Below are 27,143 nucleotides of genomic sequence, written 5' to 3'. Positions count from 1 at the left end.
CCGACCCCAAACTTCTTAAAGTCGCCCTGTAGTCGACCATTTTATCCCTTAAAACTCACCTTTGATCCCCAAAATTACATATTTAAGCGTTTTTCCCTTGAAAGAAAATCTGTAATGCCTTAAAATAGCTTGAATGTAACTCTACATCCTTGCCTCATTTAGTATACATGGTTCTATAAATATGCAAATTAGCCCGCCTCCACTCACTCAACATCAGCTCAGAGATCCACTCGTTGACGTGATTGGTTACAAGGTAGTTTGTGACGTCAGAAACACCAGCGATTTCAAATCGTGTTTTTGAGACTGTCTTTGGTTCACTACAGTTAAGGAGTAAATACTCAGCAATGGTGTTGACTTATGAAGAACACCACTAAAACATATAAACAACATTAAAAGCTTGATTTTTAATCACATGGTGACTAACAGTAGTGCATAGCATAAATGAATAAGAAAAAAAATGACAAGAGTTCAATAAAGTTTTTTAATACAATAAAATTAGGCTTACAAAGGCATTCATTTGAAGTAAAGTAATTTAAACAAAAATCAGCCCCACTTTATACAATGTAATGTTGACACAATGTAAAAAAAAATAAGGGCACTTGTGCCAATAATATCTTATAATTTTTTTTTTTATATAAATGATCACAGTAAAGCATTTAAATTTTAACTCGATGTGGTATCAATTTTAAAATAAAACTCGTTTTCCATTTCAAAAAAAGTGGAGCTGACATTTCCTTTAATATGATTTGAGCACTTCACTAATAATCCATGCATAAAGAAAAGAAGGCCTTTCATCTGTGGCAGTCGGTCGGTTGCACAGGCTGGCAGATTCAGTGTGTGATCTGAATGAACAATCAATAACTGAGAATGAGAATACAGAAAGAACCAAAAGGAAAAGTAAAAACTGTAGGACGAAACCAAAGACAAGCTCTGAACACATCAGAACCTTCCATCAAGGTTCAAACAACACGTTAGGTTAGATGGATGATAAATGGTTAAAATGGTCACCAGTAATTCAATAGCTGCCTCTGTAGATTATAGACGGATTCGGTACAAAACATCAGTGAATGCTGCATGAAGACTTTAAACTTTAAAGCTACAGTGTGCTCAAAATACATGGGATGCATGAAGATCTGATTTAGGTTTTTTCAGTGAATGCAAACTAACCAGCGAGGGATAAATGAATAGCTTTTAAAACCAGTCAGGTGTCAGCATTACTTCACTATTTGTCACTCCATTTCCATACATGCCCTTTCTCTGACCCCCTTTGAAGAGCATTCTGGAATAACCAAACCAAACCAAACCAAACTGAAATGCTACATATAGAGTAAATGCTTGAGTTGTCTTTTTCTACTTATCAATATAAAACAGAACAACAGCAATTTTTTTGTGTGGTTCTTTTTCAAGCACCATATATACATTTTTAACAACGATTTTTTTCATTCATATCCAAAAAGAGTTTTATCTTGTAGGGTAAAAATGGCAGCGAACTTTCAAAGTTGGCAAAGCAACATGGATATTTTACACTGCCAGTTGACAAAGATCATACATGACATCACTATTCTCTGGAATACTCTGAGGAAGTTGGAATAGAACATGCACTGAGAAGGTAGTGAACTCGAACAGGAAGTAGCACAGAGGAAGACCTTTTCGGTGTCTGTATGCACAGCATAACGTAAAAAATTGCTTTCACGCACAAACTTCCATCTGGGATCATCCCTGAATGTTCTGACCACAAGTCAGTCAGTGGTCGGTCTTTGTACACCTGATGTGTCTTTCCTGTCTGCCATCCTAAAATGTGCACCGTAAAAATATTTTGCTCAAGTATTAGACTGAGGTTTCCCTCCTTATGGCGGATCAATGACAAAAAAGGATAACAATTCTGTTAATATTTACTGTTAAAAGATAACAAATTAAAAGTGTGCTACTATAATGTCCTTGGGAAGAAAATGTGTGCGCTGAGAAAAGGCAGACGGAGCACAGCATGTGAAGATGGTCGACTCAGATCAGTTGAAGTAGAGCTCTTTAGTCAACATGGACACCACACAAGGTATCTGTTTCTTCTCGCTGAAACGAGGGTCCTCTGACCAGGACTCGAAGGTGGTGGCCACCTTGTAGTTGACCCGTGTGAGGATCTGCATGATCTCAAGTTGCTTGCCAAACTCATCAAGGACGTTACAGAGGGCCTGGACAAACCAGGACCCTCGGCCCGGATTCCTCCAGGAGTAGTAACCTGTGAGAACAAATGTGGAAGAATGTTAAAACGAACAGGATTTGACAATATTTTAACCCAGGGCTGGGTATCTACTCTGATTTTCAGATTCACAACGATTTGATTAAATTCTCATTCACCTGGGTACATTTCAGTTTCAATATACATTTTGCTTATATATGAAACGCATATGTACTGTATATATACAATTCTTATACAAATATACACTACTGTTCAAAAGTAGTGGGTCAGAGAGTAAGATTTGTTTTTTTATGAAAGAAGCCACTTGTGCTCATCAAGGATGCATTTATTTGATAAAAAAACAAAACAGTAAAACAGTAATATTGTAAAATATTATTACAATTTTGAATATACTTTAAAATGTAATTTATTTCTGATGGCAAAGCTGAATTTTCAGCATCAGTACTCCAGCATTCAGTGTCATATGATCCTTCAGAAATCATTCTAATATGCTGATTTGGTGCTCAAGAAACATTTCTTATTATTATCAAAGTTAAAAACGGTTATGCTGATTAATATTTTTGTGGAAACTGATACTTTTTTCAGAATGGAGAGACAGTTAAAAAGATCAACATTTATTTGAAATAGAAATCTTTTGTAACATTTGTATACATGTTTATAATATATTTATCAACTCCTGAGTTTGTTCTTTCAGATTGAATCATAAAAGTAATATGTTTATCAATGAGACTAGACTGCTCACACTACTGTATATGTTTTTGATTCACTAAAAAGAACTTGAGTCATTTGTTCATGAATTGGACTATTCTGGCCATTGCTGTTTGTTATTGTGTGCGGCTCTAGAGGACAACTCAAGACGTGTTTTCTTGCCAGTTTCGTGGTAATCTTTGATACAAAATGTCCTGCATTCCATGACTAAGAAAAGAAAAATTACCTGGCACAGTTGAATATGCGAACAGGAAGTCTGCCTCTACTGGAATCTTGTGTCTTGGATTGGCATCTGTCTCTATCGTGTCATTGGGCGGTCCTGAGTCAGTCTGTATGCCATCATCAAATTCTGAACCCCGACAAGCCTGCCAGTAAAAACACACGGCCATGTCAATATCTGCCTAGAGTGCACTTCAAAAAACAGGTTCACTCCGGGTATGGTGCGACTGAAATAGCATTAAAACAATAGACACCGTTGTCTGGAGTTGCTCCATTTTCTCCTCCTTCACTTCTTCCTCATCATCCTTTCTCCTCCCCAAATCCTCCTGTAGCCCTGCTCCTCTTACCTGGATGAAAAAGAGCTTTGGCTTGCCCACGAGGCTCTTGCACATGTCTCCTTTGAAGAGCGAGGTCATGCTCTTGATGGGAATGGCTCCATCCGTGCCGTAAATCATGCCCTCCTCGCCGTGGCTCAGCAAGATGCAGGCGAAGCAGGAGCTGTCGCTGTGGTCCTCTTCTGAGACTGAAATACATACAGGAAAAATATGTGAGAGAAGAAAAAGAAAACTGTTGTGTCACATTTTTCTCTTTAATTCTGTCATTTGGGCCACTACACAGTAGAGGCCAGCAGATTCAATACTGAAAAGCATAGCAAAAAATGGTTTCATTGGTGTCATTAAAACATTATTTCATTTTTTTTTCATTATAATGTATTCCTGTAATGTAATTAGCTAAGCGATACACTAACACCTAACAACCTAAGTAGACCAACCCAAAACGGTCATTTATGTGGTTTCATGATGGTTATAGTGCATTAGAAAGCAGGTCCCTTTGTAGTCAGGTGACAGTGAGGCAGCTCAATGGGTTTGGAACAAAACTTTACACCAACAACAATCAAAATAACATATGCCATTGTGCAATTTTCCAGCAATCAGGCAGCCCAACCACATTCCGTTTTAGATACCTCTCTGGCTCTTACTGATATATAATGCTCACATACGTATGTTCTTATATTTTATGTTTGTAATAAAAAAAGTAAAAATTCCCAGTAGAATTATGTAAGCCTAAATTGTAAACTGGATGTGGCATTTTAATGGTCTGGGGTAAAGATGAATATTTTGGCCACTCACCTTCTTTAAGTAGACGCTCCATATTCTTACAGGTCTGGTCATTGTAGATGAAAACTTCAAAACCCAAGCTTTTAAAGCACTTGAACAGCTCTCCAGCATCCCGATCCGTGCCATTGCGTACATTCATCCCTTAAACACAGAGCATAAAGTTAGCGCCATTTATCTAACTGAGCATCGACCTAGTAACTACCTACATTCAACAGTTTTATTTTCTTGTAAATCTTTTAAAGACAGACACTAATGCCTGTGGTGTTTTTACAGAAACTATAGTTACTATGGTAAGAAAAGTTACAGAAGAGCAAGTTGAATTGTGTACTAACTAAGTCGATTTTCTTTTTTGACTCATTGCGTACTTTAGTATCCTAATGTTTTTATAATCACAATTTAACAAATCATTTGTCATTAAATGTTTTCAGAAAAAACTACTTTTTGGTAGAGGCTCATAATAAAAAAAACCCGGTTGAGTATGTGATAAAAACAAAAACGTTTTTTAATTATTATTATTAGCATCCCAATCCCAATGAATTTGGGTGTTTTTCTGGATGTGCCAATTAAAGCAATACGCAATTTAATATTGATTGTCCAACACAAAAAGTCATGCAGATGAAGACTCACCTGTCTTATCATCAAAGTTCTTGTTGTTGATGATGATGCACTTGCCAATGCGCCGGTGGCTCATCTTATACTGGAATGTTGGTGAAACAATCCTGTAATGGCTTTCAGAAGATTGCTCTTTTTCCTGCAACTTCCCATCCTTCTTCTTACTGAGAGACAGAGATGGACAGTTAACCAATCTATTACAGGACCATCATTCTATATATATATTTATACCATATATATGGTAACACTCTATTTTACGGTGTCATTGTTACATATGTTACATGTAGTTACTATATTAATAACTATAAATTATGCATAATTACATGCAACTAACCCAAAACCAAACCAAACCCTAAAGTAAGTAAGTACATGTAGTTACTCACTAGCCTACTCTGTATAATTACAGTGTGACACCTTAAAACAAAGTGTAACCATATATATATATATATAAAAGAGACATTAGCACACATCAAAATAATAAAAAAAGCTCAATCCAACCTCAAGGAAAATACAACCCATGCCCATCAGAGAATAGGAAATGGCAGCTAACCGGGATATCATGAAGACAATTAAATCCCTTTATCGATCATAATATTAGCTGCATGGTGTCCCAAAGAAATAATATTCCACATGCCTGAGGTAAAATTCTCACAAACGTCTCATATCTCCCTTGTCAATTTTCCAAAGAATCCGTCCAGATTAGAAGGCCACAGTGGCCACTGGATGTACAATATGTGCCAGTATTCCAGAAGAGCCTAGTCATCACGTTACCCAACCACAACAATGGGTTCCTGCCTATACACTCTCTCTCGCACACATGAACAGTGGAGTGAATTACAGGTGTCCCATGTGATGCGGGACAGCAAGGCCCCCCCCAACTCCCCTCCAACTAAACCCTACCTCATATCCCACTTGACGGTTCTCCTACCTGGGCTCTTCATTAAATGGTACGCCACTCTGCATTGAAAAGTGCTTCTCTTCCTTCTAGATCTACTGAATTTGGCCCAAATTTTAGGCTCTTTTGGTGGATTTTTTCCTTGTTGTGCGGTGTGGTCTGTGCTAGGGTCCTGGCATGCTCTATACTCTATAAAGAGTGGAGCGGTGGCTCCGCTGGGCAGGGGCGGCGCACGCTACCTGAGTCAGCACACACGCCACCCCCCAGAGCTTTCGAAAGGGCTATTCAAACCCATCAGCCAGGGTCATGCAGGACATCAGCCCACCTCTACTGACAAACATACTATCACACTTACATATTAGGCCTGTTACTCAGAGCAAGAATACTCAAAAGTGCCACCGAATGTACAGTCTCTTCACATAAGTGAATTTGTTTATTCACAAAGAAAGTAGTCTAGTATATTTCTAAATATGCAGGTGCTTTCATATTGAAGAGCTATGAAACTTTATTCTGAACATCTCAAAACACATTCAAATATTGCATATATGATGCAAGAGTTACAGCGACTGTGTCATTTACAAAGAGGACTGTGGCGCCACCTAGTGTATGACACGGTCTTTAACACCTGAAGACTACTTTTAATAATAGTCACGGTAGTCTAGTCTACCGTGGCACATTGCATAAATGAATGGATGGATGACGGATGGACAGACAGACAGATGGACGAATGGATGGATGACGGATGGACAGACAGACAGATGGACGAATGGATGGATGACGGATGGACAGACAGACAGATGGAAGGATGACGGATGGACAGACAGATGGACGAATGGATGGATGACGGATGGACAGACAGACAGATGGAAGGATGACGGATGGACAGACAGATGGACGGATGAATGGATGGATGACGGATGGACAGACAGACAGATGGAAGGATGACGGATGGACAGACAGATGGACGGATGAATGGATGTATTACATTAGAAAACCCAATCTCACCTGCCAAAAAGGATAAATCTCCCTTTGCGGTCAGGTTTCGCATCTGTCACGTCTCCTTCTCCATGGTTCTCTTGGTCCTCCTCCGTCACCTCACTCTCAGCTGCAGGGGTTTCTTTATCCATTCTGGAGCAAGAATGAAAGCTGGTACTTATCAGTAACGCAACATAACTTTGAGGAAATAAAGCTGAGTAATGTGGAATTCCTGACAGGCTGAAACTCTGGTTTTCAAGTTATACTGATAATTATCTTGACATGTTGTCACACCTTTTCCCAATGATTTTTCACTGTAACATTAGTTTCCACCAAAAAACAATCAGTGGGTAGCCTACTTGGTATTGTCTACCATGGACATCAAAATAAGGAATTAAAATGAAAGAAAAGTTATTAATCTGTTTGAAGATCTATTATTCACCATGATTTTATAGTAGTGTAAATAACTGTACAGCGGTTTGGTACATTTATTTTTTTGTTTCAGAAAGTTCCTTTCAATCAAGTAGGCTAGTGGATTTTGTTATTATTCAAATACTCAGTAAATTAACTATTACTTTCACTTTGAGGTGTTATCTCAACTGGATTTTAATTTAAAAAAATAATCTTTAAAAATCTATTAATTTGTGGCTCAGAGGAAAAATAAAACCCTTATGTTTAGCCTATGTATGAGTGGAGCTGATGAGCTATGATGACGTGTAAGACAGAGGTTCACCGCGTTAACATCCACAGAGGATTGTGACATACTTCTGTAATACAACTACTTTATCAATTATTGATGGTTGAATAGTTTTAGTTATTTACATGAAGTATTTAATGTGTTCAACTACAGCTAACGTTAAAACTTTTACGAGATGTAAGTTAACGTTAAATATCCGATGACAAACGTCGCGTTTAGCCGTTAACGTTAACTTAACTTACCTGTTTAATGTTTGTAACATTTAAATAGCAGAACAAACTTAAACCAGTTTACAAACCAAAGTTTGGAATAATAAATATAGCATGTACATTTTGATTTCGTAATACTTCCGTGCTTAATGAAATGAAATGCATAACGTTAATTTGATAGTTAACTTACAGTAACGTTAGCTAAACAAAGATGTTTCAGCTTAGCTTGATGTTTTCACAACATTAACGTTACTACTAAGTTATCTTTACTCTCGAAACTTACATTTCTGTCGGACCAGCCTCCGTTTTGTTCATTGTTCTTCCAAATAAGTCCAAAGATACACTGAGAAAATGAAACTAAGCCGGTAGCCTACTTTCAAATAACGTTAGCTACCACTTCGTCTGTGATGTAGGCTATTTAAAGAAACAGTCACAGATGAAGAAAACTATTGTGCTCTAACTTCCTGTATAGAATTCAATAGAATATGATTCAAACAACAGACACATGATATTAGTCAGAAATAAATATGATTTATTTGTGGATTTAAACGTATTTTATACATTACAATAATAATAATAATTGTGTGTGTGTGTGTGTGTGTGTGTGTTTGAGCAGGTTGTTATAATGTTATTGGCAAAGCCCCAAATGGGACGGGCATCAATAAGCTGGCGGGGGAACCATGGCGATGAACTTCGACACCTGTGGAAATGCACTGTCATACACTAGACTAGCGGTTGCGTCTGCGCCTGCACGCGACAGGAAGTAAGTGCGCAAGACTGTCCCAGTAAAAGTGCAGTGCCCTTGATGGACACTAAACCCACGCTCCGAAGCGGTATTCGAGGCTAAGCTTATCCCATCATGCATTATGTGTGGCAACTCACGTGCCCCGAAATCACAAGATGTCGAGGAAAACATTCCACTCTAAATTTAATTAGTGAGATAGGCTATTACATATAAGTTGGTAGTAAAACATAAAGTGTTGCACATTTTATTGGTGCAAAGATGAGTTGGCTATGTGTATTTTGTACAACATTTGCAACTGCTTTTTATCACATAATTAGAAGCACCACAATTTTAAAATTGTCTTCTGTTAGTTACAAAGCGACCACAGACATTTGGAAGTTTATTTTAAAATGCAAAGTATTGAAAATAAAAATAAAAGCTCTGTAAATACTTTTTTGTGCATTTTTTGCAACTAAGTGTGTCCTATCGGGTAATCAAAAGTGCTATAGGCTACACACTTGCAGACGCCCAAGTGTTCAAGTGGGCGTGAAGACGTCTTCACGCCCACTTGAACACTTGGGGCAAATACAGGAAATACGACATGTAAGTAGACGGTTAAGTGCAAAGACCGCCGCAAGTGTGGGTATTTGCATTTGGACAGGGCACAACACTCCAAGGACCACTGGATCTCACACAGATAAGCAAACAGATCTGAAGTTCAGAAAACTCTTCCACAAAACTGATACAAATTATATGGTTGCTAAAAAAATGTGAAACAAAGGGCTCAAAAGACTAAACAAGGGAAAATGTTTGTATAGGCTACATTTACGTTTATGTCGATGAATTTATAAAACCTTGATTTTATTTATTTATGTAGAGACATTCACTCATTTTGCACACCTTAAACCTGGGTTACTTCTTCCAATCAGTGACGTACTGTAGCATCTGGTAGGCCTTCTGTAACCTATGCAGGGTATGCATGTGAATACCGCATGTTTTCTAACATAAAAGTTGAGGGCCAATATTTACTAATAGGGCTATACTGTATGTTGACACTATTAGCCTTCTATTCTTTAGGGACAACTTGACTTGTTTGTTTATTTTATTTAGAAATACAGAAAGTGACAAATTCACATCATGAAGGATAAATAAAAATGCTGTCAATTGCAATTTACAACAAACATCATGGTCACACTTTAGATTAGGGTCCAATTCTTACTATTAACTAACTATTAACTATGACTTTTGTCTCAATAAACTCCTAATTACTGCTTATTAATAGTTAGTAAGGTAGTTGTTATATACGTTTAGATATTTAGTAGGAATTGGGAAGGATTCAAAATGAAGAATATGGTCATGCAGAATAAAGCATTAATATGTGCTTTATACATGTAATAAACAGCCAACATCCTAAACTAAATCAAGTGTTACCAACATCATCAACCAGACTAAAAATCAATACATTATCCCCATTAAATTTAAAGTAATACCATTTTATCCCATGATGAGAAATAACCATGTGCCCATTTGTACAGCCTCTTCATCCTCTGACCTTTGACTTTGGAAAGGTTTTTATATTTTTTTACATTTATAACACCAATGACATTAAATGAGAGACAGACATTCTTATTTATATCAACTTTAATAGTTATTTATATAATTAATTTCCACTTGCAGTAATTAACGTAGGGGAAAAAAATAGTAAAAATTGTAAAACTGTAAATGTCAGTGAAGTAGAAATGTACAAAATGATGTAGTCAAACATTTTATATTATTTCATACAATTATAGAAGGATGCATTTTATTCAGGATTTCTGTTATAATTTTAATATTTTTAATGACCGATTGTCTGTAGACTTGTCACCATATTTTTATATCTTAAAGTTATGTAGTATATAACAGCATGAACAATTAAATCTTTTTTGAGAAAATGACGGAAAGCCATGATATGCTTCTAGAAACTATAAGCCATTTCATAACGTGTGCAATGGCCAATCTAACCGTGACTTCATTCACCTATTTAGAGCATGTCTGAAGGCTCTGACTAATGTACTCAAAGAGAACAACACCGTGATCACAATTCAGTGACAACTCTCAATGTAACTGACAGCTGGTCAACCAGTCAGCTGACTGGCAACAGCTAAAGAGGGCTGGAACTCTGCACCCACTGACATTTACTAGACAGGGTCTCTGTCAGAGAGCAGATCTAAGTTTAACACAGGACAGAGACTGAGACACAAGTGGGAACGAGGGACTGTCTGGGAAGCCTCGCTTTCCTGTACCGACTGTTTGTACAAGTTGTTTTTATATTTCTCTGGAGTTGCCGTCTTAATTGGATACAATTATGAATGTTCAAAAGTGTGCCAGGTGTGGGTTTGTGGTGTACCCAGCGGAGAAGATCAATCTTATCGGTCAGGTAAGGCTTTACCACGTGTGTCTCAATTAAAATGATAGTTCATAGATCATCATAATGAGATAATGTGTTTTAAAGTTAAGTCTATCCATGTTTCTATGATTTGAGCAAGACTACTTTGGACCAATTAAATTGGACAGATTTCAGGAGTAGGAATTGTATTCAGTTGTTTTAATTTTTAATCACGCTCTGCATGAAATGTCCCTCTTTTCTCTTTCAGAATTGGCACAAATCATGTTTTCACTGTGAGGACTGTAAAATGGTTCTGACTGCCAATAATTATGTCAGCCATCAGAAAAGGCCATACTGCCAAGTGTAAGTTTTTGAGATAATTTTTGGCTCGAATCTCATTTTTCTGTAAAAACTAAGGCTCAGTGTTTTAATAAGTCAGCCTTATTCTTCTTTGCGTCATGGCTGAAGGCATAATTTGCACAATTTGGCCCTTTCATGTGTTGCATATATAATTATTTGCCTCTCATATCTCATAGGCATAATCCAAAGAACAACACTTTTACAAGTGTTTATGAGACCCCAGTCAACATCAATGCCAAGAAGCAATCTGTGGCAGCCAGTGAGGTGAGGCTTTGTTTACATCACAGACAACACAAAACACAACCAAACTTGATTTAAATTGCAAATACTGTACATCTGACACATTTATATAGTAAAGAAACGAAGTACACCTTACAGAGAAAAGCTTAGGTTATAAAAATTAAGAATTTTATAAAAAATAAAGTCATATTTTGTTTTTCTGTATCATTATTGAGGGAGTGCAAGCGTAAAATTCACAAGCGTTAAAAAAACAAGGTAATGCTGTTACATTGAGGTGTATTTCTATATAGAATATATAATACATATTAATTTGCGATAATGACCAGTTGACTGTACATTATCCCGCTTATAACACGGCTTCTTAACAAATAAAAGAATGAATAGTGTAATACGATTTGAATTTCAATTATTTCATTAGTTTACTTATGGAGACTTTAAAAATACTTGACTTTAAAGATATTTAAGCTCATTAACAGCTTTGAAACACATATGCGCAAAGTTTAATAAAGTTATTTAAAAAAATCATACAGATTCAGAGAAGCTTTACAATTCGGCTTTTTAGGCTGCCTGGTGCTGAACTAGTGGTGGTCAGTGTATACTGTCTTACACTGATTTACAAGCAAAAGGTATTTAAAGAATTGAATATGGGTCATTTTGCTCGTAATTCCCCCTATATGAGTTGGCTTAAAGTGTTGTTTTTAGGAGAGCTCAAAGGCCCTGGTGACTCTACAGGATTGGAATGAGAACTGCATCTCTCCAGTTATTTCTGTGGTGTGACATGATACTCTTCTCTGGCCTTCTTTATGTATTCGGTGTTTAAATTTATACCTCATGAACATAGCCCACCTCTCTTCCTTTCTGGCTTCCTTTCCCTCCCTCTCTTTTCCTATATCTCTCTCTGTGGGATCCCCAGCTGCCCCTGTCTGTCACTGGGCTCTGCGATGATGGTCTTCAGAGTGACAAATTGCAAACCACCATACTTTCATTTCACATGTATAATTTCATTTCATCACCAGAAAATGATCAAAAGCCAGTGTAAAAAGACCCACTGACGTTGCATATCTTTGCTTTTGCTTATAGGAAGCTCACTGACAACTCCATGTTTATATCCCTCTGGTTTTTTAGAATAGATATAGAGAAGAAGGGGAGCGTTTTATGTCCACTTTTCACTATGACATGAGATCAAAAGAAATCGAGCAAGCTCGTGCGGCCAGCCAGCTTGCCAGTCAGGTGAGTAACTCCCTGATAAAAAAATATAGACTGTAGGAACAGAAATCCATTAAATTGAAGTTTAGCCATGGACTTCAACATGTGACTGGTTTCTAATCTCTCTAAAAGCAGCAAGGTTACCAAACTGAATTTGTGGGCCAACAGTCATTTTACTCAGGCAGCGTTACCAGCCAGGAAATCGTACGTGTGACCCAGGCTCAGAAGACCATTAGTGACGTGAGTGATCTGATTCAGACACAAAGGGCAAATGCTTTGAAAAATGAGGCTCTTGCTAATATCCTGCATCAATAAATGGATAAATAATGATGATGTATTAAAAAAATAAGTGACCTGACATGGTAATTTGGGCTGCAGGTGGAATACAAACGAGGCCATGAAGCGCGTGTGACGCAGTTTACCTCTGTAGCAGACACACCTGAGATGATACATGCCAAGACTGGAGTCTCATTGGCCAGTGATGTAAGGACAAATTTCCAAAGTGACCTTTGACACCCAAATGGCATGCAATGTTTTAAGAATTCAAGAATCTTTACAACATTTTTGTGAGCTTGGTATAGTATTCTCTCATAGCAAACTGTGGTAGTAGCAAATTCTTTATTTCATATTTCTAATGACTGTTAATAATTAGTCATTGGACACATTTTGTGTTTCTTATCTGTGATGTGATTTGATGTGTTGATTTACAGGTGAAATACACAGAAGAATATGAACAATCTAAAGGAAAGGGCAGTTTTCCAGCCATGATCACTCCAGGATATGAAATGGCAAAGAAAGCCAATACACTGGCTAGCAATGTAAGCAAAATGGTTCTGTTGCAAAAAAAAGTGCTGTTTCTTTCCAGCCAGGTTGAGTATGAGTTTATTATTCCTTGTTTTTTTATTTAGTTGGAGTATAAGAAAGGCCATGAAGAACGAGTGTCAAAGTACACCGCTGTGACGGATACTCCTGACGTACTTTTAGCTAAAAATCAAGGGAAGATCGTCAGTGATGTAAGTGAATAGAATCTTGAAAATTCTTGGTGGCTGAATACTCTCCATATATCCTCATTTTGTGTCTCCTTCCATGAAAACAGTATGTCTACACTGAAGGCTATGAACAGCAGAGGGGCAAAGGCAGTTTTCCTGCCCACTTCACTCCTGGATACCAGGTGGCCAAAAAAGCAGGCGAGATGGCCAGCAAAGTAAGTTTCCAAATGTGCGATTGCATGTAAATGCCAGCTGCATGTGCGTGTTAGATGCAAAATCAGTGTTTGTTTTTGTGCAGGTGAAATATCAACAGAAATATGAGCAGGAGATGAAGGGCAAGGCCAGCACTGAAGCCGGGGCTGCGGAATTTGCTTTGGCCAGAGAGAATGCAGAACACTTCAGTCAGGTGATACAATGCTATTTTGCACATACAGTACCTTTGGTTTACATCCTATGTGGTTACATCATTGCACGTGGTTATACTAAACGTCTCTAATTCCTTTAGCATGCCTATACTGAGGAATATGAACAGCAAAAGGGCAAGGGCAGCTTCCCCGCTATGATTACCCCTGGATACCAGATGGCTAAGAGAGCCCATGACATGGCCAGTGATGTGAGTATCACCACTCTCATGAAGCGGTCTGTCATGTATGTCACTCTAGAGGCATCAAAAGGACATATTTAGACTTACTGACTGTCTAAATGACTGATTGTGTATCTTCTCTCATGTCACAGGAATTCATCCTGACAGATGAATACAAGCTTCCTGTAGAGTAGATTGAGCTCTTTCTAGTGTTGTTGTGTTTGAACACCTTCCTTACCCCTCTCTCTCTCTCTCTCTCCATTTTTAACCTGCAGCTGAAATACAAGAAGGATTTGAAGAAGATGAAGGGATCTTCTGCATACCACACTTTAAACACAGAGGACAACCTGACTCTGATGAGTTCACGCAAGATCAACAAGCTTATGAGCGAGGTGAGTGACTTATTGCCCTTGGTCCATTGCCTAAATATGTTGAGAAGAGGTACAGGAGAATAGATGGAGGGCATTCTAATTTGAATAGACATTTACTATCTCCAGTTAAAAATATTTTGAAAAAACCTTGATTAGTTAGCTGTAGATTTGTAACATGGCTTTTTAGGATGTACAAGTGCTAAAAGAGAAAGAGAGGATCAGCGAACTCATCTGTCATCGGCTTAGCCAGACATAACGTCTCCACACCTGCATTCCCCACATCCCATGAGACCTCCTACTGAGCCCAGCCACCCACAGACATAAACAAAGAGAACACGCAAGCCCAGGGGCCACAATCATCATTCTATTTTGACTCTCTCACTCGACCAGTAGATTTTTCTGCATGCCACAGTGTATGCCTGATGAAACCATCCTACCCTGATTTACAAGCAAATGTCAAAAGGGCACATGGTTTTCTGTGATAGAGACTTAAAATTGCCCATGTGACTCAGACATCCTCCCATTATACAGGTTGAATACAAGAAGGACCTTGAGAACACAAAAGGCCACAGCATCAACTACTGTGATACGCCACAGTTCAAGAATGTGTCAAAGATCGCCAAGTATACCAGTGATGTGAGTGCCTCATCAATAATGTGACTGCTATACCCAAAGAATGACTGCATATTCTATATTTAAGGTGTTGCTGTGCTGGGCACTTTTGTGCAGTCATATGCAAGCTCATTCACTTTGTGTTTGCAGAATAAATACAAAGAGAATTACACCAATCACATGAAGGGGCACTATGAGGGGGGTGGCATCGACAAACAGACCATGCATGCCATGAACGTCAGAAAGCTTGCCAGTGATGTAAGAATTTTTTTTTTCTGAAAATAATATCTCTACTAGTTTTTTATTTATTACCAGGCACAGAGCAGTATGCTTACATATTCTCTAATACCATTTGATTTCAGATTTCCTACAAATCAGAATATGAGCAGGAGAAGAATGTGCAGGGTGAGTACAACTATCCAGCCACCATCACCCCATCCTATCAGTCACAGAAAAAACTGGAGCCGCTCAAAGATGTAAGTCTGTCTTTCTTGTTGCTGCTATAAACTTAAACCTCTATACTTAGAGTGTATAGAATTTGTCATTCAGTAATAATGCTAACCTTAATTGCTTGAACAGTGCTGCGTTAGTCTTACAAATGATCTTCTTTACGCTTGTAAACATGCAAGCTAATCTAAATGGATGTCCTTTTTCTCCCACTCAGAAAAACTACAGACAACATATCGACAAGCTGAAATACAGCCAGGTTACGGACACTCCTGAAATTGTGCAAGCCAGGATCAATGCTCATCAGCTTAGCAATGTAAGCATCAATTGTCCTTTTCATTGAGTGCTTAATTGAATTTAATATAACATATCTACAGTAAGGCTCACATATAATCTCTCTCTGTCATTAAAGCTGAACTACAAAGCCAACTATGAGAAGACAAAGACACAGTATACATTATCTCAAGATACACCAGAACTTAAGAAGGCAAAAGCCAATGCAGAACTTGTCAGTGATGTAAGGCTACGCTCACACACATTCCAGAGCCTTGGCACATTGTTTGTCATCCATATATAAATAGTTTACCAGTGTTGACTGCATTGTTAAGCACCTTCTTTCATTCACATTCACAGATCAAATACAAAGAAAACTGGGAGAAGAACAAATCCAAAGCATGTGATTTCGGCCTGGATACTCTGACACTGAAAGCTGCCAAAGCCTCTCGAGACTTGGCTAGTGATGTAAGAATCAAATGTTCAATGTTTAAATGTAAAACTTAATTCAAATTTGTTTTCTTGGATTGATTTGATTTCGTGGGCCGCACAGATCAAGTATAAGGAGTCATACACAAAGAACAAGGACAAAGCCATTGGAATGGATGTGAGTGACTCTAAAACACTGCACTCCCTTCAGGTGGCCAAGCTTAGCAGTGAGGTAAGTCCGAGTAGTCAAAGTCAGGTTAAGTTAAACAAAACTGTATTTTTCCCATTAACATGAGTGCTCAATCTAAGATTCTTCAAACACCATAGACAACTAAAAACAATCAAATTTATGTGCTATAGGTCGCTTATAAAAAGAGTTCTAAGGAGACTCAATCCAAGTTCCACCTTCCTTTGGACATGGTGAATCTGAGTCATGCTAAAAAGGCTCAGGCCCTGGCGAGTGATTTGGACTACAGGACGAAGTTACACGATTACACCGTCCTGCCTGATGACATGAAAGTGCAGCAAGCTAAGAAAGCTTACCAAATGCAGAGTGATGTAAGAAGACGAAAGCATGTCTATATGCAAGACCAGAGTAGAATGATACAGATAATGGGCATTCATTGATGCATGCTAAATGGATATTTGTTTTGGCTCTTTTAGAACCAGTACCGATCAGACCTGAACTGGATGAAAGGAGTCGGATGGGATTCTGATGGCTGCCTGGATGTGGAACAAGCCAAGAAGGCAGGAGAACTACTCAGTGAGGTTGGTGATTACAAAATGTGTATTCCATACTTATTAGACTCGCATAGCCAGTCACAAGTATTTCCCTAGGCTTTTTAACAGTAAACAAACATCCTGTAAAATGTATCCTGCTGCATTTTTCACCTCTATACAGAAACATTATCGCCAGAAGGTGGACGGTGTGAAATTCACACAAGTGGCAGACACTCCTTCCATCATACATGCCAAGAAGAGTCAGGAACTACAGAGTGGCGTAAGATAAGATCAGTCTGATTGAATATGTATCTTCTCAGTGGACATTTAATTGGAGTCCTATCTAAGATTGGTTGGTGTTTTCTCATCCTCAGCTGACGTACAAGGCGGGCACTGAGCAGACAATGCACCAGTACACTATGAGCAAAGATGAGCCTCTCTTCAAGCAAGCCAAAGCTAACGCAAAGCTTCTCAGTGGGGTATGAATGAATCACACGAACCTGTACTTATGTTGCACCAATAACCTGCACACAAACTAACAACCCACTGCCTGCTTTTAATCAACGTTACATTGATCATTTTCAGAAAACATATAAGGGTATTTGGGAAGAGCAGAGAGAGAAGGGTTTTGAGCTAGGCCTGGACACGCTTTCCATTCTCGCAGCCAAAACAACAAGAGATCTCGCCAGTGATGTGAGTGACCAAACACTCTACTGATACACATGACTCACTTGGCACTAAACTAGACACTGGAATCTTAAGTATCGTGATTTATAATCTAATCTCCCGATATTCCATTTATGTAGGTGAAGTACAAGCAAGAATATGAGATGACAAAAGGGAAGATGATTGGTGTGAAGACTGTGTCAGGTGATTCTCAGATGGCCCACTCGGCCCAGGCCACCAAACTCCAGAGTGACCTCAACTACAAGAAAGAGTATGAAGACACCAAGACCAAACACAGTTCCTTACTCGATATGATGACCCTCACCCATGCCAAGAAAGCCCAGGAACTTGCCACTGAACAAAACTACAAAACCTTCTTACACAAATACACCCTCCTGCCCAGTGATATGAAACTGGAATGGGCCAAGAAAGCATATGGCCAACACAGTGATGTAAGAGCCCAGCATTCAGTTGAATGGCTTGTAAAGCCAATGACTTGTTAAGCTAAATACAACAAAACTTTGTTTTCTTCACAGAAAAAGTATCGCTCTGACCTGAACTGGATGAAAGGGGTAGGATGGGAGACCACTGGATCACTTGATATACAACAGGCCAGAAAAGCTACAGATTTAGCCAGCGAGGTACAAATCAGCCTCTCATGAAAAATGACCAACCATACACATATACTTAAATTAAAATGCCTTAAGGAGTCACTAGATTCCTAGGTCATCTGCAGGACGCTCCAAAAATGTTTTAAAGTGTAGTACCACTTAGAGAATAGTTCTGTAATGCTTGCATAGCGAATAGCTTAAGCAATAGGTTAATGGCTGGGGTTATATTTAGCAGAGAATATATCTGCTAAACTTCAAAGTGTTCGGTTCATCAGCACTTTGTATAGTTTATTAAGAACCCTTGTCTCAGCAAACATGGCTGAGAACTATATTAAATATAAGGCATATATCTTCAACTAATACAGTAGTTGAGTATTTTACTAAAGAAGAGTTATTTTATATACTAATTTACTAAATAAAATTTAAACTGAGAATAAACTGAAGGTTTTAAGACTTTGAAAAATGTACAGCAGAGAAATATTATGATTGTAAGTGCTACTGTTAGGCTCCTCCATGAATATTATTAGATGCACTTACTTTGAGTATAGATGTGAAACTCAGCTAAGATAAAAAAAGCATATGCTTAGGGGTTAACACTTAAATTATACACGTGTTAAAAGCTATTATGAAATGACTGAAGCACATCGTCCTTGAAATGAAAGACCTTGAGGGCTGTACACCCAAGAGACAGTTCAGACAATAAATTTTAAACACATTTATCTCCCAGCACTGAAAGTCAATATAAATCTTTGCCATGACCTGTATATGTTCCAGAAAAAATACAGACAGAATGTGAGTGCTCTGAAGTACACCAGTGTGGAGGATACACCAGAGATGGTCCAGGCCAAAATCAGCAGCAAACTGGTTCTTGATGTACGTCGTTTCTATGAATCAGTTATTGAATCTATGAATTGAATTCTGTGACAATTGTTAAAAGAGAGGAGAAAATGTTGCATTTCTTCTTCATGTATGTGATCTTCATGTCAACAGAGATTATACAGAAAGAAAGGAGAGAATGAAATGCACAAGTACACATTGATTGGAGATATTCCAGAGCATGTGCAGGCTAAGATCAATGCCATGAACATCAGTGAGGTGAGAATCCATTACACACACTGCTCTTTCTGTTTCAGTAGCTATTAAAAACATGCACAAACAATTGAATTTCCACATTAATTCTTTTTTTACATAGTCACGTTACAAAGAGTCCTGGACAAAGATTAAAGATGGTGGCTACAAGTTGCGCTTGGATGCTATCCCATTCCAAGCAGCCAAATCGTCTGCAGGAATCCTCAGTGATGTGAGTATTGTATACACAATAGGGATGAACTACAGTTTCTGTTGTCCATTTATCTAACTGTATAAAATGTTTACCTCCAGCAAAAGTACAAGGCACAGTTTGAGAAGACAAAAGGAAAGATGATTGGGCTAAAGGGACTACAGGATGACATAAACATTGCTCACTCTGTGCATGCCACAAATATACAAAGTGATGTGAGTATTCCAGCAAGGATACAACCCGAATGAAGTACCATGAATGTGAGTTTGAGAGGTCATGCTCAAGCAATTGATCAACTTTCTCTCTCCTTAGCTCAAATACAAAAAAGACTCTTCTAAGTCGCATTCTCAGTTCCATCTACCAATGGATATGTTGGACGTGCTCCATGCTAAGAATGCTCAGTCTCTGATCAGTGATCAGGACTACAGACTTACATTACACAAGTACACAACACTGCCCGATGACCTCAAAGTTCAGGCTGCCAAGAGAGCATATGAACTGCAGAGTGAGGTAATGTCTTATTCAATGCATTTACACTAGTATGGTTGCCAATACTCATTGCTCCACAGAATGCCTCTGAAAGTCGAGTGCTCTTGAACACACTGTGTTTATACAACAGAAACTCTACCGCTCTGATCTGAACTACCTTCGTGGTGCGGCCTGGATTGGCACCGGTGCCTTACAGTTTGAGGGATCCAAACGGGCCACAGATCTAATCAGTGAGGTATGAATGGCTATTTAAATTTCAACACTTTGATCCATCATGGTCATCTGCACTGCTGTTCAAAAGTTTGGGCTCATTAATAAAAAAAATTTAATGAAATTAAAACTTCTATAACAATTGTACCATCTCCAAACTTTTAAACAGTAGGGTATGTGTTTTTAATTCACATTATAAATGGATTTATTTCTGTTGCCTAACAGAAAAAGTATCGCCAGCAACCCTACTCTTTTAAACACACATCTGTCACGGATTCTCCGGATATTGTGCATGCAAAGACCAGTTGCAAGATCAATAATGAGGTAGGAGGACATGCAATATTGTCTCTGTGTTTTGTGATTTGCAGTGAAAGAGGGATTATAATGTCTTGTGGTCTGATATTATTTAGCGCTTGTACAAAGAAAAGGGAGAGAACTTCAAGCACAACTACACCAGTACTGCTGAGGGACCTGAAATCACCCAGGCCAAGATTAACGCTGCTAACTTCAGTGATGTAAGATGAGCCTTCCAACTCTATTTTTGTGTTTATGGATCATAAAATCTACTATTCTTAACTGAAGTTGATAGCTCACTTTAAAGATATTCTAAAGAGGAATTTAGTCAAATGAACTTGCATGCAAGACCATAAAGACAAAAGTTTGGACATTTTCGGTTTTATTTCAGGTTAAGTACAAGGAGTCATGGAATGTGTTAAGAGCTCAGGGTTATAAACTGACCATGAAGGATATCCCCTTCCAGGCTGCAAAAGCCTCCACCAGCATTGCTAGTGATGTAAGATTACCCTCTCTAAATTCACACACATTTATGGGCAAAAACAGCTCTGATAAACTCATGCATGAATATACATACAGTAAGCAATCATGCAGCCAAGTTTGTGTTAAACAGCATATTCTAGATGTACACTGACATCCAGTGGAACATATTCACCTCCTTTGCCTTGATAGGTTCAATACAAGCACAGCCATGTATTGGAGAAGGGCAAGCACATCGGAGCTCGTAGCCTTCTGGAGGACTCGCACCTCATGCACTGCATGGAGATGGGTCGTCTGCACAGTGACCAGCATTATCGCAAAGACGCCGTGTCCACCAGCGGCCAGTATCAGCTGCCTCTGGACATGGTGAACTTGGTTCAAGCCAAGAAAGCCCAGGCCTTAGCCAGCGACCAGGATTACAAGACTCACATCCACTCGTACACAGTCCTACCTGATGATATAAAGGTGCAGTGGGCCAAAAAGGCATATGACCTGCAGAGCCAGGTGAGAATGAGTAATGCCATAAAATATTAAGATCCTGATCTTGAGTTTTGGATTTAAATCATAAAGGAGTGACAGGGCAAAGCATCTTAATACAATCATTATAATCTTGTCTTCTTTGTCTTTTCAAAGAATGTATACAAATCCGATCTGAACTTCATGAAGGGAGTGGCCTGGGATTCAGCAGGCGCACCCCAGATGGAGTCTGCAAAGAAAGCCGGAGAGCTCATTAGTGATGTAAGTTACACTTCAATTCAACATGAAATCAAATGACCCTATTTACTTTTTTAACGCAATTTCCTGGTCTTATGTATCACCCATGCACATTATTCCAAAATTATAAAAAATGCCCCTGTAACCTAACTTGCTCTTACTCAACCACCATTTTATGCTGACATCCGTTAGGCCAGACATCAAACAGTCTATTGGGTAAATTGAACTAATGGCAGAACTGCTATTTAACTCTTTTAGATTTGGATTCATTCTAATATGGAACGCCCACTTTTCACGCTCCAATCAATTATCAATTAAATGTGTTTTTTTTAAATACCCTGCTTCACACATATTATTGAAATGAAAACAGAAATAAAATGGGTTGCGAGTGGGGTTTCATGTTTATATTTGTAATTTTGCCTGCATACTTTGATACAATCACGGTTAATAATAAATGCTTTTCTTCATGGTTACCCTCTGTAGAAGAAGTACCGTCAACATCCTGACAGTCTGAAGTTCACTCAAATTGCTGATTCACCAGATATCATCCATGCAAAGAACAGCTACATGCAGTGTAGTCAGGTGAGATTCACCCAGCATGCTTATTTCAATGTGTGTGTAGGCAGTTTTAGTGTGTATTGTTTTAGGTGAAGTGAATAACATGACTTTTATCCGGTTTCAGAGGATGTACAAGTCTGGAGACTCTGACTCAATGCACAAATACACATTACACCCCGATCATCCTGACTTCATCAGAGCAAAGATCAACGCCCAGCAAATTAGCAATGTAAGTTTTTTGGGTCTCTTATGAGAGGTATCTCTGTAAGAAGTCTCTAATGCGCAAAAATATTGTATGTAGTATATTGTAGTATTATTAATATTTTTTCACAATAATGACTGTTTTCTGATTCAATATCTTTTTTAATATAATTTATTCTTGTGATGGCAACGCTGAATTTTCAGCATCATTACTCCAGTCTTCAGTGTCACATGATCCTTCAGAAATCATTTTAATAGGCTGATTTGGTGCTCAAGAAACGTTTATTATTATTATGAATGTTGAAAACTGTTTTTGCTGCATAATATTTTTGTGGAAACCAAGATTTCCCAGTATTTGTGATGAAATAGAAAGTTCAAAATAACAGCTTTTATAAAAATAAAAAAATAAAAAGTCTCTTGTAACATTAAAAAAAAAGTCACTGCCATATTTTATTAAATTAATGTGTCCTTGCTGAACAAAAGTATTATATATTATACAAAATGATTAAGCAAAACAACTGTTTTCAACATCGATAATTATAATAATAAATGTTTCTTGAGCAGCAAATAGACTGATAAATAATAGCTAATTAGACTGATTTCTGAAGTTATTATTCTAAAGTTATTATTATTATACTGATTTCTGAAAAGTTATTATTATTAACGTGACACTGAAGACTGGAGTAATGATGAAAATTCTGCTTTTTATCACCACAGGAATAATTTACATTTTAAAATATATTAAAATAGAAAACAGTTTTAAATTGTAATATTCCACAATATCAACTTTTTATTGTACTTTTGATCAAATAAATGCAGCCTTGGTGAACATGAGATTATCATTCAAATGTTCAAAATCTTTTTTAATGTAGTGTACATCCTTTAATATTATCTATGCTCTTTTTTTCCTCTTTCACTTTACAGAAAGTGTATAAAACATCAGGTGAGCAGGTGAAGTCTGCAGGTTATGACTTCAGGTTGGACGCCATTCCCTTCCAGACAGCCAAGGCATCTAGAGAAATTGCTAGTGATGTAAGTTATAATCAAAATATTTATCTGCCAAATTGTGAACTATTTCATTAAGTAAAACCCAACTTCAGTATTTTAATTATGTTGTACCATTGCTTCTCAGTTCCGCTATAAGGAGGCATTTGTCAAAGAGAAGGGCCATCAGGTGGGCCTTCTCAGCGTTGAGGATGACCCCAAGATGAAACACTCATTGGCTGTAGGGAAGCTCCAGAGCAACAACGTGTACAAGAAGCAGTCCCAGGAGACACGCTCTCAGTTTAAGATCCATGCCGACCAGCCTGATTTCCAGCATGCTAAGAAGAGCCAGGCTCAGCTCAGCAATGTCAACTATCGCCAGCATCTCCATGACTACACCTGTGATTCTAATCAGCTCAACGTCAAACACGCTAAACAAGCCTACCAGCTGCAGAGCGATGTGAGTTTTGGGATTATTAAATGTTGTGAAGAACTGTATTGATGCCAATGTATGCTAATGTCTCTGATGACATGTGGTTGACATGAGACACTATGCATGTGAAAATATGACCTTGCAGTGACTTGGTAGAAAGTTTCTCAGATGACATTATTTTGACAAATGAATTGTTCTTATTTGTCCTCATGTAGCAAGTTTAATGGTCCTGACTCTGTGGTTGCAGGTCAACTACAAATCAGATCTGAACTGGATTAAAGGTGTGGGCTGGACCCCACCAGGCTCTCATAAGGTAGAAATGGCCCGCCGTGCTGCAGAACTGGGCCTTGCTGAAGGAGTGACCACTGACGAGGCTATCGCCCAGTATCAGCATCTAATGGTGAGACAGAACTCTACATCACAATATGACTTATCTGATGATAACTGTACTAGTTATCATCAGTAACTATTAAACAAATAGCACTGATGATGTGACTGTGAATTGATTTCAATAGAGTTAGGACGCTAGCATGTTGCTAACCTAATAGTACAATACTTTAAGAATAAAAATACATGACGCATTTAGTATTTAATTAAATTTAAAGTCATAGTGAAACTTAAGTAGCGATATTCAAAAATGGAGGCAGATGAACACAAGCGTTCAGGGGCGGGGTTTAAGTGGACTAACTTATTGGAAAAGTCCTGCATACGTCACCATCACATTAAAATATTTTTTTCCCTTCTAATTGTTCACAATAAGATTTAGAAAATAGATTACATTTTATTAGCCTTAGCTCATCCATCATCTTGGATACTGAGGTTGTCGTAGTATTATGGGATACTGCTTTAGAATTTGGCTAAAACAAGGTATCCTTGGAGGCATATTAAGTTTTAGCTATGGTCTTCAAATCAGGAGTGCGCCTTCAAATGTCAGCGCACTAGGTTTTGGAACAGAGCAATTGTCATGCTTTTACATTTTTTACCACATTACCAACTTGACTCTATTTCCTCTCCCCATAATGCATTTGATCATTTTCTTCCGTCTCAGATGCTCCAGAGACAGCAGGAGTTCCAGGAGCAACAGCAATCCACCACAGAGCAGACGGAGACCACAAAGGAGTTCCAGCAGCCAGGAGTCAATCCTGATGCTATGGAGATCCTCCACGTCAAGAGGAAGAAGACTATTCACACCACATTCAAGCAGGCCAAGACCACAAAATCCATCACGTCACAGTCTGTTGCTTCCCATTCAACCACAAGTCAGTCTATCACCAACCAGTCCTCCAAGAAACAATCCATTATGAGCCAGTCTCATGCTGATGAATCCACCGCAAGACAGATGAGTGAAAACCGGGCCATCACAGATCAGGCTTCTGCAAAGTCAGGAACAATGTAATCTGTCATTTTTGTCTTCCTTACTTTTTTCTCTCTTTTTTTTTTAAAATCTAATTTATGAACATCATGTAGATCCTGGTGTTCACTGATTGTATTATTAATTGATCCATGAATGAGGGATATTTAGATGAAAGCTATAAGTGAAAAGTGAACTTGAAGATGGTTAAAGTAAGTGCAGACTGAAACTGATGAAAATCATGGTTGGTTTTCTTTTGACTATGGTTTAATGAAGGTGATTGTAGTTATTGTTATGAAAATATATCAAACAAAGCTGCATGTATGGACAATGTATGTAAAGAATAAGGGTGAGCGTGGTTTTGGAGAAGTGCCCTGTTTAAGAGTAAGATCCATGTTCCTCTGGTGGATTTGACAGTAGGTAATACGTTATGTTGGAGATATTGTATGTCTATCAAGTTGCGCTTTATGAGAAAGCCCAGCAACTCAGAATTTGAAGTGTGAATTATGACACATGATAATAATAAAAGGTTTTGTTTCAAATGTCCTTCATAAAACATCTCACCTTTTTAACCATCTTGAGCACTAGAGGGCAGTCACATACAATTTTATTGTGTTGATAGTTGATAGTCTTGTTATAAACTTCTGTTTGAGGAAGGACTTGTTTAATGATAGATAGATAGATAGATAGATAGATAGATAGATAGATAGATAGATAGATAGATAGATAGATAGATAGATAGATAGATAGATAGATAGATAGATGGATGGATGGATGGATGGATGGATGGATGGATGGATGGGTGGATGGATGGATGGGTGGGTGGGATGGATGGATGGATGGATGGATGGATGGATGGATCACTGTAAAAGTTGTTAAAATAGCGGTATTCCTCCTGGCATTTTGGAGTAACTGCTCAGCGGGGCCTCACAGATATTGCTGGGACATAATGAAAATCAGTTTAAGCAAATAAATCATGTTTTGTTTTTTGCTTTTCCAATGCAAGTGTTGACCCATAATGCCTAAAGCAGAGGTGCTGAACAACTGTTGTGAAGGAACTGGTGATGGTTAGTCCATGGGAACACTCGTGAAGGCTGATGCGAGTTCACAGATGAGTTCTGGGCATTGGACTATTGGAATTGGTTACAGGAATCAGTGGAAAAACTCTCAAAAGAAAAAAATAGGTCTATTTGCTTCAAATGCTGCATTATAGCATATGGAATAAAAACAGTTTTCTGGTTAATGCATATATATATAGGATTAGAACAGCTGGGTTTTCTAAATACATCTTTCTAACAGTGATTCCTCAAGAATGGTGACATAGACACAAAGGATGACTAATTATGACAGTTTTTGCAATTAGTGCACATTTTGCATGCAAATAAAAGCAGAAATGTTATGTAAAGTGTTTTAAAGAAAGAAAACGAAAAAATCAAAGAAAAAGCAGCATCCCCTCAGACAAAGTTCACTGCTGAGGAAAGAGGAGAGCCTGACATTTCTAAAGAAAGCTTTGAGTAATGTGACCATTTTTCCTAAAGACAAGAACTGCCAGTGAGTCAGTGGGTTTGTGGTGAAAGTGGTAGTAAAATCATCTACTGAATGTGTGCAGTCATCATTCCACCCTGTTTAATTTGGTGTCCAGCAAACCCCTTGTCACCCAAGTTTCTTTATGCATCTCACTGCACTGTAAAAAATATCTACTTGGTTCTACTTAAAAGCATAAGTTAAGCAGCTGCCTCAAAATTTCAAGTAAAAACAAAATGGATTAATGAATTGTTTCAACTCATTATTTTGAGTCTTGTTAAGCTGTGAATTGCCTTCTGCGAGTCAACGTGACTAAACAATTTTTGTTGTTTCAACTTTGCTATGCAAGTTCAAAATAAAGTGAACTCATTAATGAGCATTCTGTTCACTTATCCCCATTAGT

At 38.1% G+C, this 27,143-nt stretch overlaps 2 protein-coding genes across 4 annotated transcripts; one reads left to right on the top strand and one right to left on the bottom strand.

The window, feature by feature from the left end:
- Positions 1-464: 464 nt before the first annotated feature.
- On the bottom strand, positions 465-8,071 carry casp7 (caspase 7, apoptosis-related cysteine peptidase). 2 transcript variants are annotated; one of them, XM_079595266.1, is made up of 7 exons: positions 7,911-8,071; positions 6,752-6,874; positions 4,867-5,015; positions 4,252-4,380; positions 3,469-3,644; positions 3,129-3,267; positions 465-2,233 (listed from the first exon to the last, which is right to left on the bottom strand). In XM_079595266.1, exons 1-7 carry the CDS (start codon positions 7,940-7,942, stop codon positions 2,007-2,009), a joined length of 975 nt encoding a protein of 324 aa, XP_079451392.1. In that variant the 5' UTR covers positions 7,943-8,071; the 3' UTR covers positions 465-2,006. The 2 variants fall into 2 exon arrangements, with proteins under 2 accessions (XP_079451392.1, XP_079451393.1); XM_079595267.1 differs by lacking the exons at positions 6,752-6,874; positions 7,911-8,071 and adding an exon at positions 5,780-5,925.
- A 2,456-nt stretch (positions 8,072-10,527) lies between these two features.
- nrap (nebulin-related anchoring protein) lies at positions 10,528-25,762 on the top strand. 2 transcript variants are annotated; one of them, XM_079594533.1, is made up of 43 exons: positions 10,528-10,767; positions 10,985-11,079; positions 11,253-11,340; positions 12,442-12,546; positions 12,658-12,762; positions 12,901-13,005; positions 13,233-13,340; positions 13,431-13,535; positions 13,619-13,726; positions 13,810-13,917; positions 14,017-14,124; positions 14,370-14,486; positions 14,997-15,101; positions 15,228-15,335; positions 15,440-15,553; positions 15,742-15,840; positions 15,937-16,041; positions 16,158-16,265; positions 16,351-16,458; positions 16,587-16,784; positions 16,890-16,994; positions 17,128-17,226; positions 17,321-17,425; positions 17,532-17,639; positions 17,753-18,064; positions 18,149-18,253; positions 18,998-19,096; positions 19,214-19,318; positions 19,416-19,523; positions 19,604-19,717; positions 19,815-20,012; positions 20,122-20,226; positions 20,427-20,525; positions 20,612-20,716; positions 20,887-20,994; positions 21,168-21,479; positions 21,609-21,713; positions 22,173-22,271; positions 22,372-22,476; positions 23,373-23,480; positions 23,581-23,892; positions 24,113-24,265; positions 24,914-25,762. In XM_079594533.1, exons 1-43 carry the CDS (start codon positions 10,696-10,698, stop codon positions 25,259-25,261), a joined length of 5,586 nt encoding a protein of 1,861 aa, XP_079450659.1. In that variant the 5' UTR covers positions 10,528-10,695; the 3' UTR covers positions 25,262-25,762. The 2 variants fall into 2 exon arrangements, with proteins under 2 accessions (XP_079450659.1, XP_079450658.1); XM_079594532.1 differs by having other exon boundaries at positions 10,550-10,767; positions 12,655-12,762.
- Positions 25,763-27,143: the final 1,381 nt, after the last annotated feature.

Source organism: Phoxinus phoxinus (genome assembly GCF_949152265.1).
Source record: "Phoxinus phoxinus genome assembly, chromosome: 21".
In the NCBI taxonomy this organism is placed as follows: Eukaryota; Metazoa; Chordata; class Actinopteri; order Cypriniformes; family Leuciscidae; genus Phoxinus; species Phoxinus phoxinus.
Note: the sequence above shows the minus strand (reverse complement) of the source record. Positions and strands in the feature narration are given on the sequence as shown.